This window comes from Myotis lucifugus, unplaced genomic scaffold (assembly GCF_000147115.1).
Source record: "Myotis lucifugus unplaced genomic scaffold, Myoluc2.0 scaffold_55, whole genome shotgun sequence".
Taxonomy (NCBI): Eukaryota; Metazoa; Chordata; class Mammalia; order Chiroptera; family Vespertilionidae; genus Myotis; species Myotis lucifugus.
In genome coordinates, this window is record NW_005871103.1 from 2,393,523 (window position 1) to 2,409,777 (window position 16,255).

Sequence of the window (16,255 nt, forward strand, 5' to 3'; positions counted from 1 at the left end):
CCCCCAACTGCCCACCCTGCTGGCCTGGTCGTCCCACAAAGCCTGCTGTTCAGTCATTTGGTCGTCCCTCACTAACCCCCCTGCCAGCCTGGTCACCCCATGCAGCCTGCTGTTCAGTAGTTTGGTCGTCCCTCACTAACACTCCTGCCAGCCTTGTCGCCCCATGCAGCCTCCTGTTTGGTTGTTACTGTGACTGTGTACCAGACAATTTGCATGTTCCTCTATTATTAGTATAGATTTACTAGATAAACATGGGGTAAGCACTTTAGTTGGGTTTGTTTTCACTTAGTTTTCACAAGTCTTGGCAGTAGGCACTATTGTCCCCCTGGTACAGATGAGAAACTGAGGTACAGAGGTCACTTGACCTCTGAATTAAAACCCAGGTTGGTCGGACTCAATTCCCCACACTTAACTCCCTCGCTAGAAAACTGTGAATGCTGCTCTTCAATACTTCAGAGCAGGGGTCCTCAAACTACGGCCCGCGGGCCACATGCAAATACAAATATTGTATTTGTTCCCGTTTTGTTTTTTTACTTCAAAATAAGATATGTGCAGTGTGCATAGGAATTTGTTCATAGTTTTTTTTTTTTAACTATAGTCTGGCCTTCCAACGGTCTGAGGGACAGTGAACTGGCCCCCTGCTTAAAAAGTTTGAGGACCCCTGCTTCAGAGCATAATGCTGTGTCAAGTTTCTTCTGGAATCTGTATAAATACAGAGTGAATGAATGAATGAATGAATGAATGAATGAGTGAATGAGCCTCCCTATCTCTCAGGGTGCTGAGAGAGAGGAATTGCTGTGGGAAAGAGCACTCCTGTTCCTGCTGGTCAGGAGTGGCCCGGGACCCCACAGGTGCTGAGAAGTGGGCCTGACTGGCTGTGCTTTCGTTGCAGTGCTTGGTCACCTGCGGGGAAGGGCACAAGCACCGGCAGGTCTGGTGTCAGTTCGGTGAAGATCAATTAGACGACAGAATCTGTGACCCTCAGACCAAGCCAGCCTCCGTGCAGACCTGTCAGCAGCCAGAATGTGCGTCCTGGCAGGCGGGTCCCTGGGGACAGGTATTTCAAAGATAAAGTTCTTAACTGCATTCTTTCCTTTCACCTGGAGAGCGCTTACAGCGGGCATGCCAACGGCAGACCTCGCCGCTGGGTCTGACTGCCCTGGGCCTTTGTGCTCTGGGCCCAGCAGGAGAAACTCTGCACCCATTTTACCCCACTTCCCAGGGTTGCCCTGGCCCTCCTGCAGCCGACTGTCCCCTGGACAGACCCACGTGCCTGTCTACTGTCTGGGATTAAAACCAGATTGAGACACGAGCATTGGAACTTGTCACAACAGATCAGGAGTCTGGCAGCTGTTGTCCTCTCCTGTGTCCTGTGTGTCTGTCACAGAAAAAGGGCCCAGCCCCAGCATCTTAGGCAGAAGGGTCTGGAGGGGGATTTGGATGGGACATTGTGGCTCCCCTTGTCGTGTTTCCAAAGCTCACCTCTCCTAAGTAAGTCAGACTGTTCAAACAGATTCGTCAGGTCAGAGGCTGCAGAATCATCTCGCTTTGCAAGAATCTCTTCCGAGTGGGTTTTAACTCTTGACTAGACCTGCTCTTAAAGGAGACAGTGGAAGTCTCCCTGGCGCTTGCAGTGGAGAAGCCACTGCTCTTGAGATTAAGTCCTTCCCAATATGGAAGCAAAAAGCATTCTGGTCCTATTTCAGTAGCTCTCTGGGTTCCCAGGGGAAGCAAAACAGCTGTCTGCTGTCACTTACGTAATATCTTAAAGAATGACTCACCTTCCGCGCGGTCCAGCCCCAGCTTCAGCCACTTCATCCCTCCAGCTGACATCTTCGTTTCCATGCCTGCGGTTTCTGTCATTAGCATCGACACGCTTCCAAATGCTCCCCATCGCCCAGCGTCCCCAGTCAAAACATGGCTGATCACTCTGCATACACAGGGAGCGTCCACGCCCACCTCTAATCTCGCCTCCTTTTTGTCTCCATCCACATAACTCTTAGGGAGTCCTCAGAGGAAAGATGCACAGCTCAGGGTCGCTGGTAAGATTGGAAGATAACATCTGTTAGAACTGCTGGACCTGTTTTTACTCCTGTCCACACCAGACCAATCCTAGCTAGAAATTTGATCTTCCTTTGCCTGAACATGCAATTCAGGGTAACAGAATATTGTTTTTTAAAATATTGTTTAAGACTCATGCCTGTTCATAAGAATAATTTTGCTAAATGTTATTTAGCAAAAAGAAGAAAACCAAACATACTTCTAACTCTGCATTGCAGAGATTACATTATTAATATGTATATGATTTTCTTATAATATTTTTATAAGAAGTATTTTTGTAATATTAAGATTAGACTTGGGTGTTTTTAATTGAAGTAAAATTCATGTACAAAATTAACCACTTTAAAGTGAACAAGTCAGTGTCATTTAGTGCGTTCATAGTGTGCAACCACCACCTGTGTCTACTTCCAGAACATTCTCATGGCCCCCAGAACACTCACTGAGCAGTTACTCCCTGATTACTCCTCCCTGGAGCCCCTGGAGCCCACAGTCTGCTTTCTGCCTCCATGTATTTATTTATTCTAAGTATTTCATATAAATGGGATCATGCAATATTGGACCTTTTGTGTCTGGCTCTTTTACATAGCATAATGTTTTTAGGGGTGACCCACATTGTAACACACCTCTTTACTCTGTTCCTTTTTATGGCTGTGTAATATTCCATTGTGTGGATATACCATGCTTGTTTATTCAGTCATCCCTCATTGGATATTTGGGTTATTCACACATCTTGGATATTGTGAATAGTGCTGCTATGAATGAGTGTTCTTTTAGTACCTGATTTCAATTCTTTGGGGTATATACCTAAGAGTAGTGTTGATAAGTTATGTGATCATTCTGGGTTTAACGTTTTAACCACCAGGTTTCCACAGAACCTGCACCCTTTTACATTTCTACCAGTAATACACAAAGGTTCCAGTTTATCTACATCCTTGCCAACACTTCTTATTTTCCCACTTTTTAATTATGACACCTAAGGTGTTGACTTGTATTTCCCTAAGGACTTGTTGACCATCTTTTCATGAGCTTGTTGGCCATTTGTATATATTCTTTGGAAAAATGTCTATTCAAGTCCTTATCCCATTATTTAAAATTTTGTAATTGTGGTAAAATACAGATAACATAAAATTTACCATCCTAACCATTTGTAAGTGTATAGTTCAATAGTCTTGAGTATATTTACATCGCTGTGCAACCAATATCCAGAACTTTTCCTCTTGCAAAACGAAAACTCTACCCATTGCCCTGGCCAGGTGGCTCAGTTGGTTGGAGCATCAGCCCATACACCAAAAGGTTGTAGGGCTCAATCCCCACTTGGGGAGCATACATACAGGTGGCAACCAATTAATATTTCTTTCTCACATCAATGTTTCTCTCTATCCCTTTCTCAAATCAATAAAAAAATATCCTTGGGTGAGAATTAAATTAAAAAAAAAACTCTACCCATTAATTAACTGCCCATTTGCCCTCCACCCAGCCCCTGGCAACCACTAGTCAACTTTCTCTGTGCATTTGACTATTCTGGATGCCTCTGGAAGTAGAATCATTATTATTTGTCCTATTGGGACTGGATTATTTCATTGGCATAGTATCATCATTTTCTTCCTAAAAGTTTTAAGGCTGAATAGCAATCCATTGTAAGTATGTATCACACTTTGCTTATGCGTTCATCTGTTGAAGGACACTTGGGTTGCTTTCATTTTTTGGCTATTGTGACTAATGCTGCTATAAACATGTGAGTATATTAATCTCTCTTTGAGACTCTGCTCCAATTATTTTGGATATATACCCAAAAGAGGAATTGCTATATTAAATTCTTTGAGGACTTACCATACTATTTTTCATGGTTCTGGTAACTATAGTGTGAAAGGTGTAAAAATTATTGAAATGTACTCTTCTTTTTCCACGGTTCACAGTTAAGGAACTGAACTCCTACAGATATAATTTCAATGGAGATAGAAATAATTTCAAGTGTTATGATAATTTGTACAAAGCAGGATTGCCTACCTTTACCTAATTTCTTTGGGTGCCTACACTCTGGCCCACAGTGATGGAACTACTTTTTCTCTTGTAGAATGTTATGTGGAAAGTAAGCGAAAGAAATGTTGCTGAATTGTATATACTTGTGTTTTGTTTCTTTCCCCCAGTGCAGTGTCACTTGTGGACGGGGATACCAGCACAGAGTGGTGCAATGCATCGTTGGGACCTATGGCGTGTCAGTGGTGGATGTCAATGTCTGCAACGCAGCAGCTAGACCAGCTGAGGTCCAGGTGAGTCTCCTTCGTTCAACTCCCTTATTGGCTTTGGGCACTGAGATGCCAAAATTTCCTAGAGGTTCTTTTCATAGGCAAGTCTTTTCATAGGTAAATATGTAGGTAGAGAAAACCGTTGATTAAATTGTTCTGGATTTACTTATTTGTTACATTTTTAATCTAGTATTTTGATGTACCAGTTTTGTTCTTCTCTGGTCATTTGAAATGTATGTAGGTTTGATTCTGATTCTTAATGGATGGCAAATGTTGATTGTGTGATGCTATTTTCAATGTAAGGTTCAGCAAATAGTGTTGTATGTTCAGGCAGCAGGTCCTGGTGCTGGCTTGTTCCTGCATTTCACTATCGACTGTGCTCTTGAGGTTCTGCGTGTGTCTGTGTGCTGGAAATACTGTATAACAACGGCTACTGTATATCTCTGCCCAACTTGACATCAAGTTGGTGGCTTGGACTAGCCTTTGTGAGAGTATTTACAGCACAGAAGTCAGCAAATACTACATATTCCAGGGTTTTATTCACTGTTTTGTTGATTGTTTAGATGTAAGAAGGTAATGGAGAAAATAGCAATCATGCAAATAAAACTTAAATAGTCTAGTGTCTGTATCTGATACATTATGAATAGCACAAAAATTAAAAAAATATTTTTCCGGTATTTGAAAATCACTATCTGGTTTAGCAAAGAAATCGTTTATGTCATTGGTGAATGAGCCAAGTTTGTACATACATCTTTATTGTTTCACTTTCACCTTATGCTTAAAAGTAAACAAAACACCAACTAACATTTATGTCAAAACTACACTTGTCTGGCAATTACAACCATAGTTTGTCAACAGATTGCAGAGTTTAGCAAAAATCATCAAAACTATTCTGTGAGAATCAATTGACTGTATGGAATTTTAAATGAAGAATTCTATACTTTATTGTTATTTGTAAATTGTATGCTGCATATCCTTTATATCAGTAAAATTTATAAGAAGCATATATGTGCATGTGCAAACATATATCTCTCTACACAAAAACATGCTCATGATCAGCGAATTCTGATGAGGAAACTAATTGAAGTTTGGGAACAACGTTTGGCCTTCAGAATTTTGAAAAATTAACAATTGATCATTTTAAAAGGATATTCTGCTCTTTCCCAACTTATCTGCCATTTTACAATATTTTTTCCTCTTTCCACTTGAACAGGTTAGTAAATATGGTATTAAAATCATTAAGTAGACCCCTAAAAGGCACCCACAAATTGACTCAAATTATATTCCATTTATAGTTAACGAAATTGGGGCTGGCCTTGGCCAGTGCGGCTCAGTTGATTGGAGTTCTATCCAGTTCACTGAAAGGTCACGGGTTCAATCCCCAGTCAGGATGCATATGGGAGGCAGCCAATCGATGTTTCCCTGTTACATTGATGTTTTTCTCTTTCTCTCTCTTTTTATCTCCCACCCCCCCCTTTTCACTCTTTCCATAAATCAATGATTTTTTTAAAGTTTTTTTAAAAAAAGAAATTGGTGCTGACAGATAGCATGTTACTTGATATCTCTCAAAATCACACACAAATCTGAAGTGTTAGAATTTTCAGTTTTTCTATTTTTCTTTGCCATGCCATGAAAGAGTGCACTGACGTAAAGGTAACTGGTGTCCCCCCTTCTCACATCTAGGACTGCGAATTGCCACCTTGTCACCCTCCGCCGGCTGCCCCCGAAGCAAGGAGGAACACGCACGGTGCCCCAAGAACCCAGTGGCGATTTGGGTCTTGGACTCCAGTAAGAAATCCGGTGGGAGGAGCTGGAGGGTGGCGGGGGGAAGGTGCTCTCTGACATGACCATGGAAAGTGGATCACTGTCCAGGTAGCGACCGCCTCCAGTAACATCTCTGCATGATTTTTCTCCAACACCCAGTGCTCAGCCACCTGTGGGAAGGGGACCCGGATGAGGTATGTCAGCTGCCGGGAAGAGGACGGCTCCGTGGCTGACGAGAGCGCCTGCCAGGCCCTGCCGCGACCACTGGCAGAGGAGGAATGTGTGGGGACCCCCTGTGGCCAGTGGAAGGCTTTGGACTGGAGCCCTGTAAGCGAGAGAATTTGGGGACTGGGGAAGGATTGGGGAGCAGTAATGGGGGAACTAATAGGAGGTCTCAGATGTCGATGGGTAATATTTTAGAATTGGACTTAGATTGTGATTTCACTTGTTGTGCTTCATATATGTGCAGCTGGTGTAAATCTTAGCCAGGTGTACAAGAAATGCACATTTAAAAAAAACATGTAAATCAATTTACAATGGACACAAGCCCCTCTCCGGTGGGGCTGAATGGAAACCAGTCACATCAGAATGTCCTAGGTGTGTATGGGACCCAAAGGGCGATGTCTGGGTGCCTCCTGCATCCTGCGGTCCCTTGGAGGCCAGTGGCTCTGGGCTTCCCTGCCAAGAGCAGGCAGTGAGACCCCTCCTCCGGGACTGCGACCTGGCCCCCGTGCACACCAGGCACCATCGACGGGATTTTCCAAAGTAAAAAAAACTTTGTCTTCAGGCAGCTTCTGCTTTCTGCCTTGTCAAAACCAGGGTCCAGGAAATACAAACTGAGGATAGGCGAGTCCAGGAAATACAAAACTGAGGATAGGCAAGGAGACATCAGGAGGAAAACGAAGGCTAATATGTCAAAGATATCATAATGTATATAAAATTTGAGAGGTAGATTCAGACAGAGCTGTGTAAGCATCCAGACGTTGTCATTTACTGGCTGCATGACCTTGAGCTGTCTGGTTAAAGACCTGGAGCCTTAGTTTCTTCTGCTCTTCAAAGAAGACCAAAAAATACCTACCTTCAAGGTTGTGGTGGGAATTATTTGAGATTATATATGTTCAAATATGTAGCACAAAGTAGTGCTCAATAAATGATAGATAATCTCATCCTCATTCTTTGAGTCTCCAAACATACATACATACGTCGGATACAACTGTTTACCAGCAGTTATTTGTTAAAGCTCACTGTACAAAGAGCAGTGAACAACCAATAATAAAGTCCTTGCCTTCATGGAGATTATTTCAATCACTGAGAAAATGAGAAATAGGTATATGATATAGAACAGGGAGTGATACTGGTAAGTGCAGGGATACTTTAGCAGAGGAATGGCCTAGAGAAAGCTGGGACGTGCTCTCAGACAAGGTGGTCGGGAAAGGACTGACGTTGATTGAGCAGGACTGAGGGAATGAGGGAGTAAGCCACGTGGGTGCTCGTGGTACAGCAGGTGCACTGGCCTGAGATGTGCGTGTCCTTGGCGGGTTAACGAAGCATCCAAAAGGCCATTTGGCTGGAACGCAGGGAGTGGGGAGTGATAGGAGGTGCGTCAAAGCGATAGCTGGTGGCCGTATCACTAAGGGTCCATAATTCAAGTAAGGACTTTGGACCTTGACTAATGTCCAACGGGGAAGAAGACGTTCTCTGACATGACCGTAGAAAGTGGATTGCTGTCCAGCTAGCGGCTGATTCTAATAACATTTCTACAGTCTTTTGCTCCAACGCCCAGTACTCAGCCACTTGTGGGAAAGGGACCGGGATGAGGCATGTCAGCTGCCAGGATGAGGAATTGGAGAGTCACTGGAGGGCATGACATGGCAGGCTTTTGTTTGCAAGGGTCACTGTTTGTGATATAGAGATAGCAGACCTGGGGACAGGGTCAAGGTTATAAGCAGGAGCCCACATAGAAAGCTACTGCAGTAGTCCCGGCAAGGGCAGATGATGGCTTGGACGAGAGAGGTGATGGAGGAGGTGGTGAGAAGTGGCTGGGCTGGGGTTATGTTTTGACCTCTGAGCTAAATCATTTCTCAGTGAAATGGTATGGGGTGGGAAGAAAAGGGAGGAGACAAGGATGACACCAAGGTTTTGACCTGGTCAACTGGGTGAGGGGGCAATTTACAAAACATGCACATTCATGAATTCCTGACTGCCGAGTGACTGACCCCTTCTCCTCCCGACCGTTCCCTCTAGTGTTCCGTGACGTGTGGGCACGGTAGGACGACCCGGCAAGTGATGTGTGTGGACTACAGTGACCACGTGATTGATCAGAGCCAGTGTGACTCAGATTATATCCCAGAAACCGCGCAGGACTGCTCGCTGCCACCGTGCCCGCGCCAGGCCCCAGACCGGGGCCTTGCTCAGCACCCTTTCCAGAACGCGGGCTATCACCCCAGGAGCCTCGGCCCCAGCCAGACCCACGTGCTCGGGGGGAACCAGTGGAGGACCGGCCCTGGGGAGCAGTGAGTATGACTGAGGCTTTTCCTAATTTGTCTTCATCTCCCACTGGAGGCAGTGTTGGGGGTGCAGTGGGGCATGGACTAGAAGCACCTTTGGAGCATTTTTTCTCACAAGGGCTGACATGCATTTTCGCTTGTTTTGGGGGTGAACTGCAGTGGGTTCATTGCAGTCCCTGAGAAGGTGTCACAAGCTCCCTTTGGGGGGAGAAGGGAGTGTCCCTGCTGAGTGCAGTGGCCTCAAGAAGGCACTGTGAAGGCCGTGATGCCGGAGCCTGGGGGCGTTAAAGGGGCAGAGGCACTTTTTGGAGCGCTTCGCGAGCCTCATTTTCCTTTTCGCTATTTCCCAGACCCGTGAGGTGTCAGAGCATGTGGCAGTAGATCATTGTCCTGAGTGAGGGGTGGGTGACACACGAGGCCGGGTGAAATCTGAGCTGAAAGGGGAAGTAGCATACTCTTCGAGCCTGTTTCCTCATCTGTAAAACAAAGTGAACCATCATTCTGGCTTTGCTGGGCTGTAAGAATCAAATGCAACCATGCCAATAAAGTGCTTGGCACTCTGCATGCCACAGAGGGAGACCTCAATAGATGTCAGCAATCATCTTTATTATTACCATTGTCCTTCAAATTGAGGAGACCTTGAAAAATAGCCAGTATTCAAAGAAAAGATATGCTTTGGAATGTTTTATTTTTTACTAAATGATTTTCCAAAAAAAAAGAGATTACATTGTGGTTACTGGCCATGTCTCATGAAACCACAGGGAGCCAGGAAGCACGGCCTGCAGAGCCAGGGCTTACCCGTCACTCGGGGTCTTCTTTTTAATGATTTGCTACGTTTCCTTCTAGTCCTGCTAATTGTGTATAATTATGTGTGGACTAAAAAGGATTAGAAGGAGGCTGTCTGTTTCTCACGTGGTTGTTCAGGGAGTCACACCGACGCTCCGGGATTTCTGATCAGCCGCGGCACATTTGCGAGTGTAGGTTGTCTCTCGGCCAAGTGGCTGGACCTTTGCCATCTCCTGCGCCTGGCTTGCTTCCTGCTTGTCTCCCTTCGCCTGGCTCAGAAGGGAATCAAAGGGTGACTAAGAGAGGTAACCACAGGGTGTCCCACAGTTTTTCTGATTGAAGAGTACGGAACGCATGCATGTGTGTTCTAAGGAGAGCACTAGGAAGTTTTAAAAAACATTTGACAGCTGTTCTTATTTGGGACTGCATTTGGGAAAGTGCATTCCTTTCAGACTGAATGCTTCTGCCCTGGGCAGAGTTCCCAATTAGGGAGGATTAGGTAACCTTTTTGCAGCAGTGGGCAGCACCATTCTTCCCCCCAGTGTGCCTGTTTTTTGTTCGGGGATTTTTTTCTAAGTTAAGGACCATGATTTTTCAGGCCGGCCTGTGCTGCCTGACCTCCTCTCAGGAGTGTGCGGGGGTCTTCCTGCCTCCGTGGCAGAAAAGGCAGCGAAGAATCATGGACACGAGAGAATGGGAATGTCAAGTTTATACTTGATTCTAGAGTAAGGACCTCGTTTTACACTCGATTTCACAAACCCTGTGTGAGGTTTTCTGTGTGCTCTCAATTAGGGGTCTCTGGTTGCAAGCAAAATAAACAAAAACTGACTCAAGTAAAAGCATTCACTTAGCCCCAGCACAAGCAGGGACCCGAGCACCTTCGGGGATCTAGCTCAGGGTTTGGCAGTTTTCTTCTGCGAAGGGCCAGCTAGTGACATTTTTATCTCTGTGGACCATACAGTCTCTGACACAACTAACCAGCTCTGCTGCTGTAGCAGCGCAAAAGCAGGCACAGACAATACATGGGCAGGCATGGCTGTTTTTCAATAAAACTTTATTTATAAAAACAGGTGGCAGGCCAGATTTGGCCCTCGATTTGGCCCTCGGGCTGGGGTTTGCCAAATCCTGATCTAGCTGGACCAGTAACTAAAGAATAACTTCTTTAAGGGGATTCTGTCTTAATGAATCCCTTTCACCTCTGAACCACCCTTGAGTTACTCTACTCAGTATTCAAATTCCCAGGTGAGTCTGATTGGTCCAGCTTGTTCCACTTACAGCTTGACCAGGGATGGGCAGAGTATCTTAATAGACAGGCCTTACAAGAGAGTTGTGCTGCAGGGGAAATACATGGCCCCCAGGTAAGATGTTCCTACCTCTTGGTTTTCTAAAGGCCATTTTTCCTTGTTTTGTGTAGTGGGGATAATAGGAGCAGGGCTTTGTTCAACATCTACCTAGAAAAATATGTCATCTAAAGAGAATAGGAAACTTGTTAACAAAAGAGGGGCCACAAGAAATTCTGCAACCTGGGCACTGTTCCCGGGCAACACTCCACGTGTGTGTGGGAGGAGACAGACCCAAGCCCGCCCTGGGTTTGGAAATGTGCGGTGTGATTTCAGGGCTGGGCGGTTCAATTGCTTGGCCCCCGAGGAGCACTCTCTCCACCTTTCCTTCAGAGCCTCAGGAGGAAGCATCTGATTGGCCAATGGAGCTATAAATGAGGGACCCGTCCTTGCTCCCCTGGGCTGTATTGAAGGGGGTAGCCTGTGGCTTATAGAGGTATCGATTCCAGAAATGTGAATGGAACCAGCAATAAAACCTGAGACCAGTGTCGTGGGAGTCACAGGGATGTGCGTGATGCCATTGAGCCCTCCCTCGAGGAGTTGACCATTTTGTGGGGCCATAACACTCACAGGAGGCTTAATAAAGGAATGATACAAGATTTTATTATGAAGGGAAAAATTCAAGGGCCAGAAGATATATCCCAAAACTATTTACATATGGAAGAGCCTCCCAAACATTTTAAATTCTCGTCCCCAAACAAAGCTAATTAAAATAATAGTTCTCTGTGTTTTTTATTATGGATTGAGCTGTTTAAAAAGTAGAAAACAGATATTTTCAAGTTTAGAGTAAGTGTACCAGACCATCTGAACATAGAGGTAGAATATTTTAAAACATTCAAAAATTTAGGTAATCAAAAATTACCTAAATATTTTCTCAGACAGAATTCATAAATCTATTTTCTTCCTTTATACATGTTTTAAAATTAAACCCAATATATTTTTAAGCCACTCATATTTTAACAAGCATAGGTAAGGAAATTGAACTGAGGTCCAATGGAATAAGCAAAGTACATTCACATCGTTATAAGAAAAAGCTGACCAGCAAGAAGCAGTATTGGCAGGTATTTTGAAATAACGCAGGTGTGGGCTGAGGTTTGATAGAAAGCACAAGTCAGCCACCAGAACCCGGAACTCAAAACATTGTTGCAAATGCATTGGAGATGGTAACTCGTGGGAATTGCTTTGCTCTGAGGACTAGATGGTTATCACATAGGCAAACTGTTAGGGGTCAGAGTGAAGGATACTAGCAAACACATGGGTTTCAAAAGATAACGAAGTTATGAGAAGAAAAACACACTGAAGTTGTAGATAAATAAGAGAGCTATGAGAAGCCCGCGTGGGAACCTAGCTGCAATGCAAACATAATTCTAGGAACAACCATGAGAGGGAGTGCTAGACTGAGCCTCCATCCGGAGAGAGGTTGGTCCCTATGGAATTCAAGGGGGTTCATTGGGAAATAGAAGTAAGGAAGGAAACAAACCTTGCTACCATCCGCCAGGAAAGCAGACCCTATTATGAAGGGAGAGATGGGAACATGACTTGTGAGAAACTGATGTCTAAGTGGTGCTCTATGTAAGTGAATGAGTTAACATGAAAGCTTCGTTTCCACAACTGGCTATTCGTTAAGCATGTCATTTGACTCCCGTGCTGTAAGGGAAGCCCCAAGTTGGTTCTAAATGAGCACTTGGAGTTTTGGAAAGAAAAGACTTTCTCAGTAGACTGTGGGGTCAGTCCACACCTGTGCACCTGTCAGAGGCCAGGAGAAGATAAAGGAGGAGCATAAATAAGGCTGCTTTGGAAACCACAGCACATTATCACTCATAGACACGTACTGAACACTGACATGTATAAATAAAGGTTTATAAATGTCCATTGGACATTTATCGGACACCTGCTCAAGGCCTAACGCATGCAAAGGAGAAGCACGTTTCTGCCCTCGGGGTATTTATTTTAAGACTTGCACATTAAACAACCTCACAGAAGGGAAGTTCTCACAATTGCTTTCTGTCCATTGTGAACAGTTTCTGCCCTACTTGCCTCTGACCTTCCCATCAGCTGTTTTTTATGATCCTAAAATGGAAATCGAGATGAGGATTGATCTGTTGACTGATGTCTGATGTGTTCAGTGTTCTAGTACCTGTGCTGGCGGGTCCCAGCGGCGTGTCGTTGTATGTCAGGATGAGAACGGATACCCCGCAAGTGACTGTGTGGAGAGAATCAAACCGGATGAGCAAAGAGCCTGCGAGTCCGGCCCGTGTCCGCAGTGGACTTATGGCAGCTGGGGAGAGGTGAGAGTAAAGTCCCTTTGTACGTGCTTTGGAAAAAACAGTAATTTTGCTGACCAAGTTGTGTTATTGTTCATAGTTTATTTGAAGGAAGAAGAACTAGCTCCAGTTAAAGCTTCTTTATTTTGGAATTAACTAGGAGACCTGTCTTAATGCTAGACTACTTTAAAAGTGTGTTTTTGATCAATTATAGACAGCTTGATTAAGCAGGTTAGAAAAATGAGGAAAAAATGCAGATAAATGCTAATTTAAATTGTTAACCCCTGCTGGTTAAAAAATGGAGGAATCTTTAAAAGTGATTGAAAATGTATGTAAAATTCGTCAATGGAAATGTTGCCATCTTCATAGTTTTGGGGTCTTTTGATACACTCTTATTCTCATGGTGTAATCTGTCATTATTTCAAACCCCAGATAAAACCAGAATTAATAGGTTCTGTTCTTCCTATCAAAGGTGACTCATTTTAAACATGGGAGTGAATAATTAGCTGTATTCTCAAATAATGAAATTCTTCAGCTGTTACCTTTTAGACCTTTCTAAAGAGTTGCCTGCTATGACTGATGAAAGACGATAGAGTATTTGGACCAGAGAAAACTGGGTACCAGTCCCAGCCTTGTAACGTTGCCAAACATCTGTATCCTCTTCTAAACATGGGAATGATAATGGCATCAACTTCATAATAATCATGACTGTTATTTGAGAGAGTGCATGTCAAATGCCTAGCACATAGCCTTCAATCAAAGTCAACTGCTATGATACAAGTTATTAGTAGTAGTAATAATTATTATTATGATTAGCATTACTATCATTATTAAATGGGCTTTCGACCACTATTGCATGTAAGGCTTATATAGTTATTGTTTTGTGTTTAACTAACCAAGAAGATATCTCTCTACTTTTGAATTTACAGAGAAATCACATATTTAAAGCTTCTTGAGTGTTTCTGTCTTGACTGTACAATTTATAATAATAAAAGTGTAATATGCTAATTAGGACAACCTTTTGGATGAAGCCAAGGCTGCGAGGGAAGCCCGGGTCCCGGGTGCCGGAGGAAGCCGGTGCTGGCAGCCGGGGGAAGGAAGGCCTACTCTTGCACGAATTTCATGCATTGGGCCTCTAGTTTATAAAATAAAACATGAGGATTAACATCTTGGAGACCCCAGTGCCAAGGGGGTGGTGGGGAGGCAAATGAAGTGGTTGGGCCCACTAGTGCCCCTGGCTAACGGGAATCGTGTCCACATGTCACAGTTTCACGCACGCAGCCCAGTAGTCCTGGGCAGTCACATGGAGGTTTCTGTTGACTTTCGTTGACAGTGCGTCATTCTGGAGGGCTTGGCTGAAAGGCAGGAAGGGGGAGTCAGGCTTTGAGAGTCGTGTATCATGGTTTTCCCAAAACTCCTCAAAAGCTGTGTCCTGTGGGGCCCATGATTAAGCTTCTGTCATTGGACTGGAGCCAGGAGAGGGCAGGCATTGGCGGGATGCTTGCTGTCAGCACGGACCAGATCATCCGGATTCTGCGGGAGATCTGGCCCTGGCACAGCAGGGAGGCCGCCCGTCCGTGTTCCTGGAAGTGAGCACAGGGGTTCCCTCCAAGAAACACATCTCGTCTCTGCCTCGGAAGTTCGCATCCAGCCAGGAGTCAGAACCCGATCCAGCAACCCGTCATGCTGGGTGTTCATCCTCGGGGAGGGTCAGAGTGGTGCTAAGATTGGGAGATAACGTAAAATAGCTTCTCGTAAAGATTGGCATCCCAGAACAGCCAGAGGTTGGCGCAGCTTCTGAGAGGTTGCCAGGAAGTCAAACTTGCCAAGTCATTAGTATTTCCTTTAGGTGGAACTGTGTGGTGTTTCGCATATTTGATGTTTGGTTTTACACTGTAATCTTAGTCTAAACTCTTGCTATGAAATGTACCTTAACAGATTAATTAACCTCTCTTAAGCTTAGTTGCCCCACATGTGAAATAGGGCAAATGATTATTCTCTCCTCAGGGTGAGATCATGTCTCTGAGAGCTTCCGAGCAGGGGGAGACAAAGCCCTGGGTAAGCGGTCCCCCGCTGAGCCAGAAGGCGCCAGTGTGTTGTAGGTGTGCTGTGGATAAGTCAGAGTGCTTTTGTCCAGAGGCTTGCTTGCCCTGTGCCAGGGTAGAGTTTGGCTGAGAAAAACTTCTTATGGGAAAAGAAAGTTTGCCATTGGCTGTTCAGACAGCTAACTGTCGCCTCCCTTTGCCTCTGTGCAGTGTTCTAAGCTCTGTGGCGGAGGCCTGCGAACCAGGCTGGTGGTCTGTCAGCGGCCCAGCGGGGAGCGCTTTCCAGATCTGAGCTGTGAAATTCTGGACAAGCCTCCGGACCGGGAGCGGTGTAACCCGCACGCTTGTCCCCAAGACGCGGCATGGAGCACCGGCCCTTGGAGTTCGGTACGGCCCTAACTCTTAATGTTCGTTAGCCAGACTGTCTAGCTATACACCCAATTCCGCGGCGTTCTGAGGCCCTCCTCTGCGGCAGGCGGTTGTCATGCTCACAAGGACATTCATTCCCTGGCGATAAGCGGGCTGTTGTTTTCTTCATATCGATACCCAACAGAATGGCTTTGTGTGAGGTTGCCAAAGGTACGCTGAAGAATGCATGTGCCTCCTGCCAGGGAGTAGCTTCCTTCCCTAGAAGAACTAGATGAGGTACGTTTGGATTTTTTAAAAGAAACGAACTAAGTAACTTAAGGTAGTTGGTCAGCTCCAAACTGATTTACACAGACAGCTCACTAGCAGGCGGGCCTTCCTTTCCTTAGCTATGGTGGTTTTGACTTTGGGGAAAATGCCTGCTTATTGAGGCCAAAGCAATGTTTTCTGCAGTGACTCAGGTACACCTCCCACCACAGTCACCTCAAAGGTTGTGCCCATAAAATAGACTGAAGTCATTTGGAAATGCAAAAGAGCAACATGGACTCCGTGACCTGGTGCTTTTCACCGTGTCTGAAATGTTCTCTTTCTTCCACGAAGACACAAAGCCCATTCGAGACCATTTTTTGCTTTGGACCTAGGCTTCCTTTGCTAAGCGCTTAGCGGGCACGGTGAGACTGCCTTGCCGCTCCGCACTGGGCAGAAGTCCGGGGCAGCTCTTGGCAAACAGAAGGATCAGCTCTGTCAAAACAATCCGCTGGCGAAGTTGTGCCGTAACTTGTGGAGCCATTAGGGCCGTTTCAAGTAAATGTACTAAACATTCCTGTAAACACATTAATTGCACCGAAGCTGAAATGACAATATATTAGGTCATAC

The 16,255-nt window shown here is 45.0% G+C and overlaps 1 protein-coding gene across 1 annotated transcript in view; it reads left to right on the forward strand.

The window, feature by feature from the left end:
* ADAMTS9 (ADAM metallopeptidase with thrombospondin type 1 motif 9) overlaps positions 1 to 16,255 on the forward strand; it is a 162,070-nt gene that overhangs the window by 77,565 nt on the left and 68,250 nt on the right. Inside the window, 8 exon segments of the mRNA XM_023754048.1 lie at positions 893 to 1,057; positions 4,209 to 4,331; positions 5,991 to 6,095; positions 6,231 to 6,398; positions 8,316 to 8,568; positions 8,571 to 8,584; positions 12,831 to 12,992; positions 15,224 to 15,400. Of these exon segments, the coding sequence (XP_023609816.1) occupies positions 893 to 1,057; positions 4,209 to 4,331; positions 5,991 to 6,095; positions 6,231 to 6,398; positions 8,316 to 8,568; positions 8,571 to 8,584; positions 12,831 to 12,992; positions 15,224 to 15,400 (1,167 nt within the window).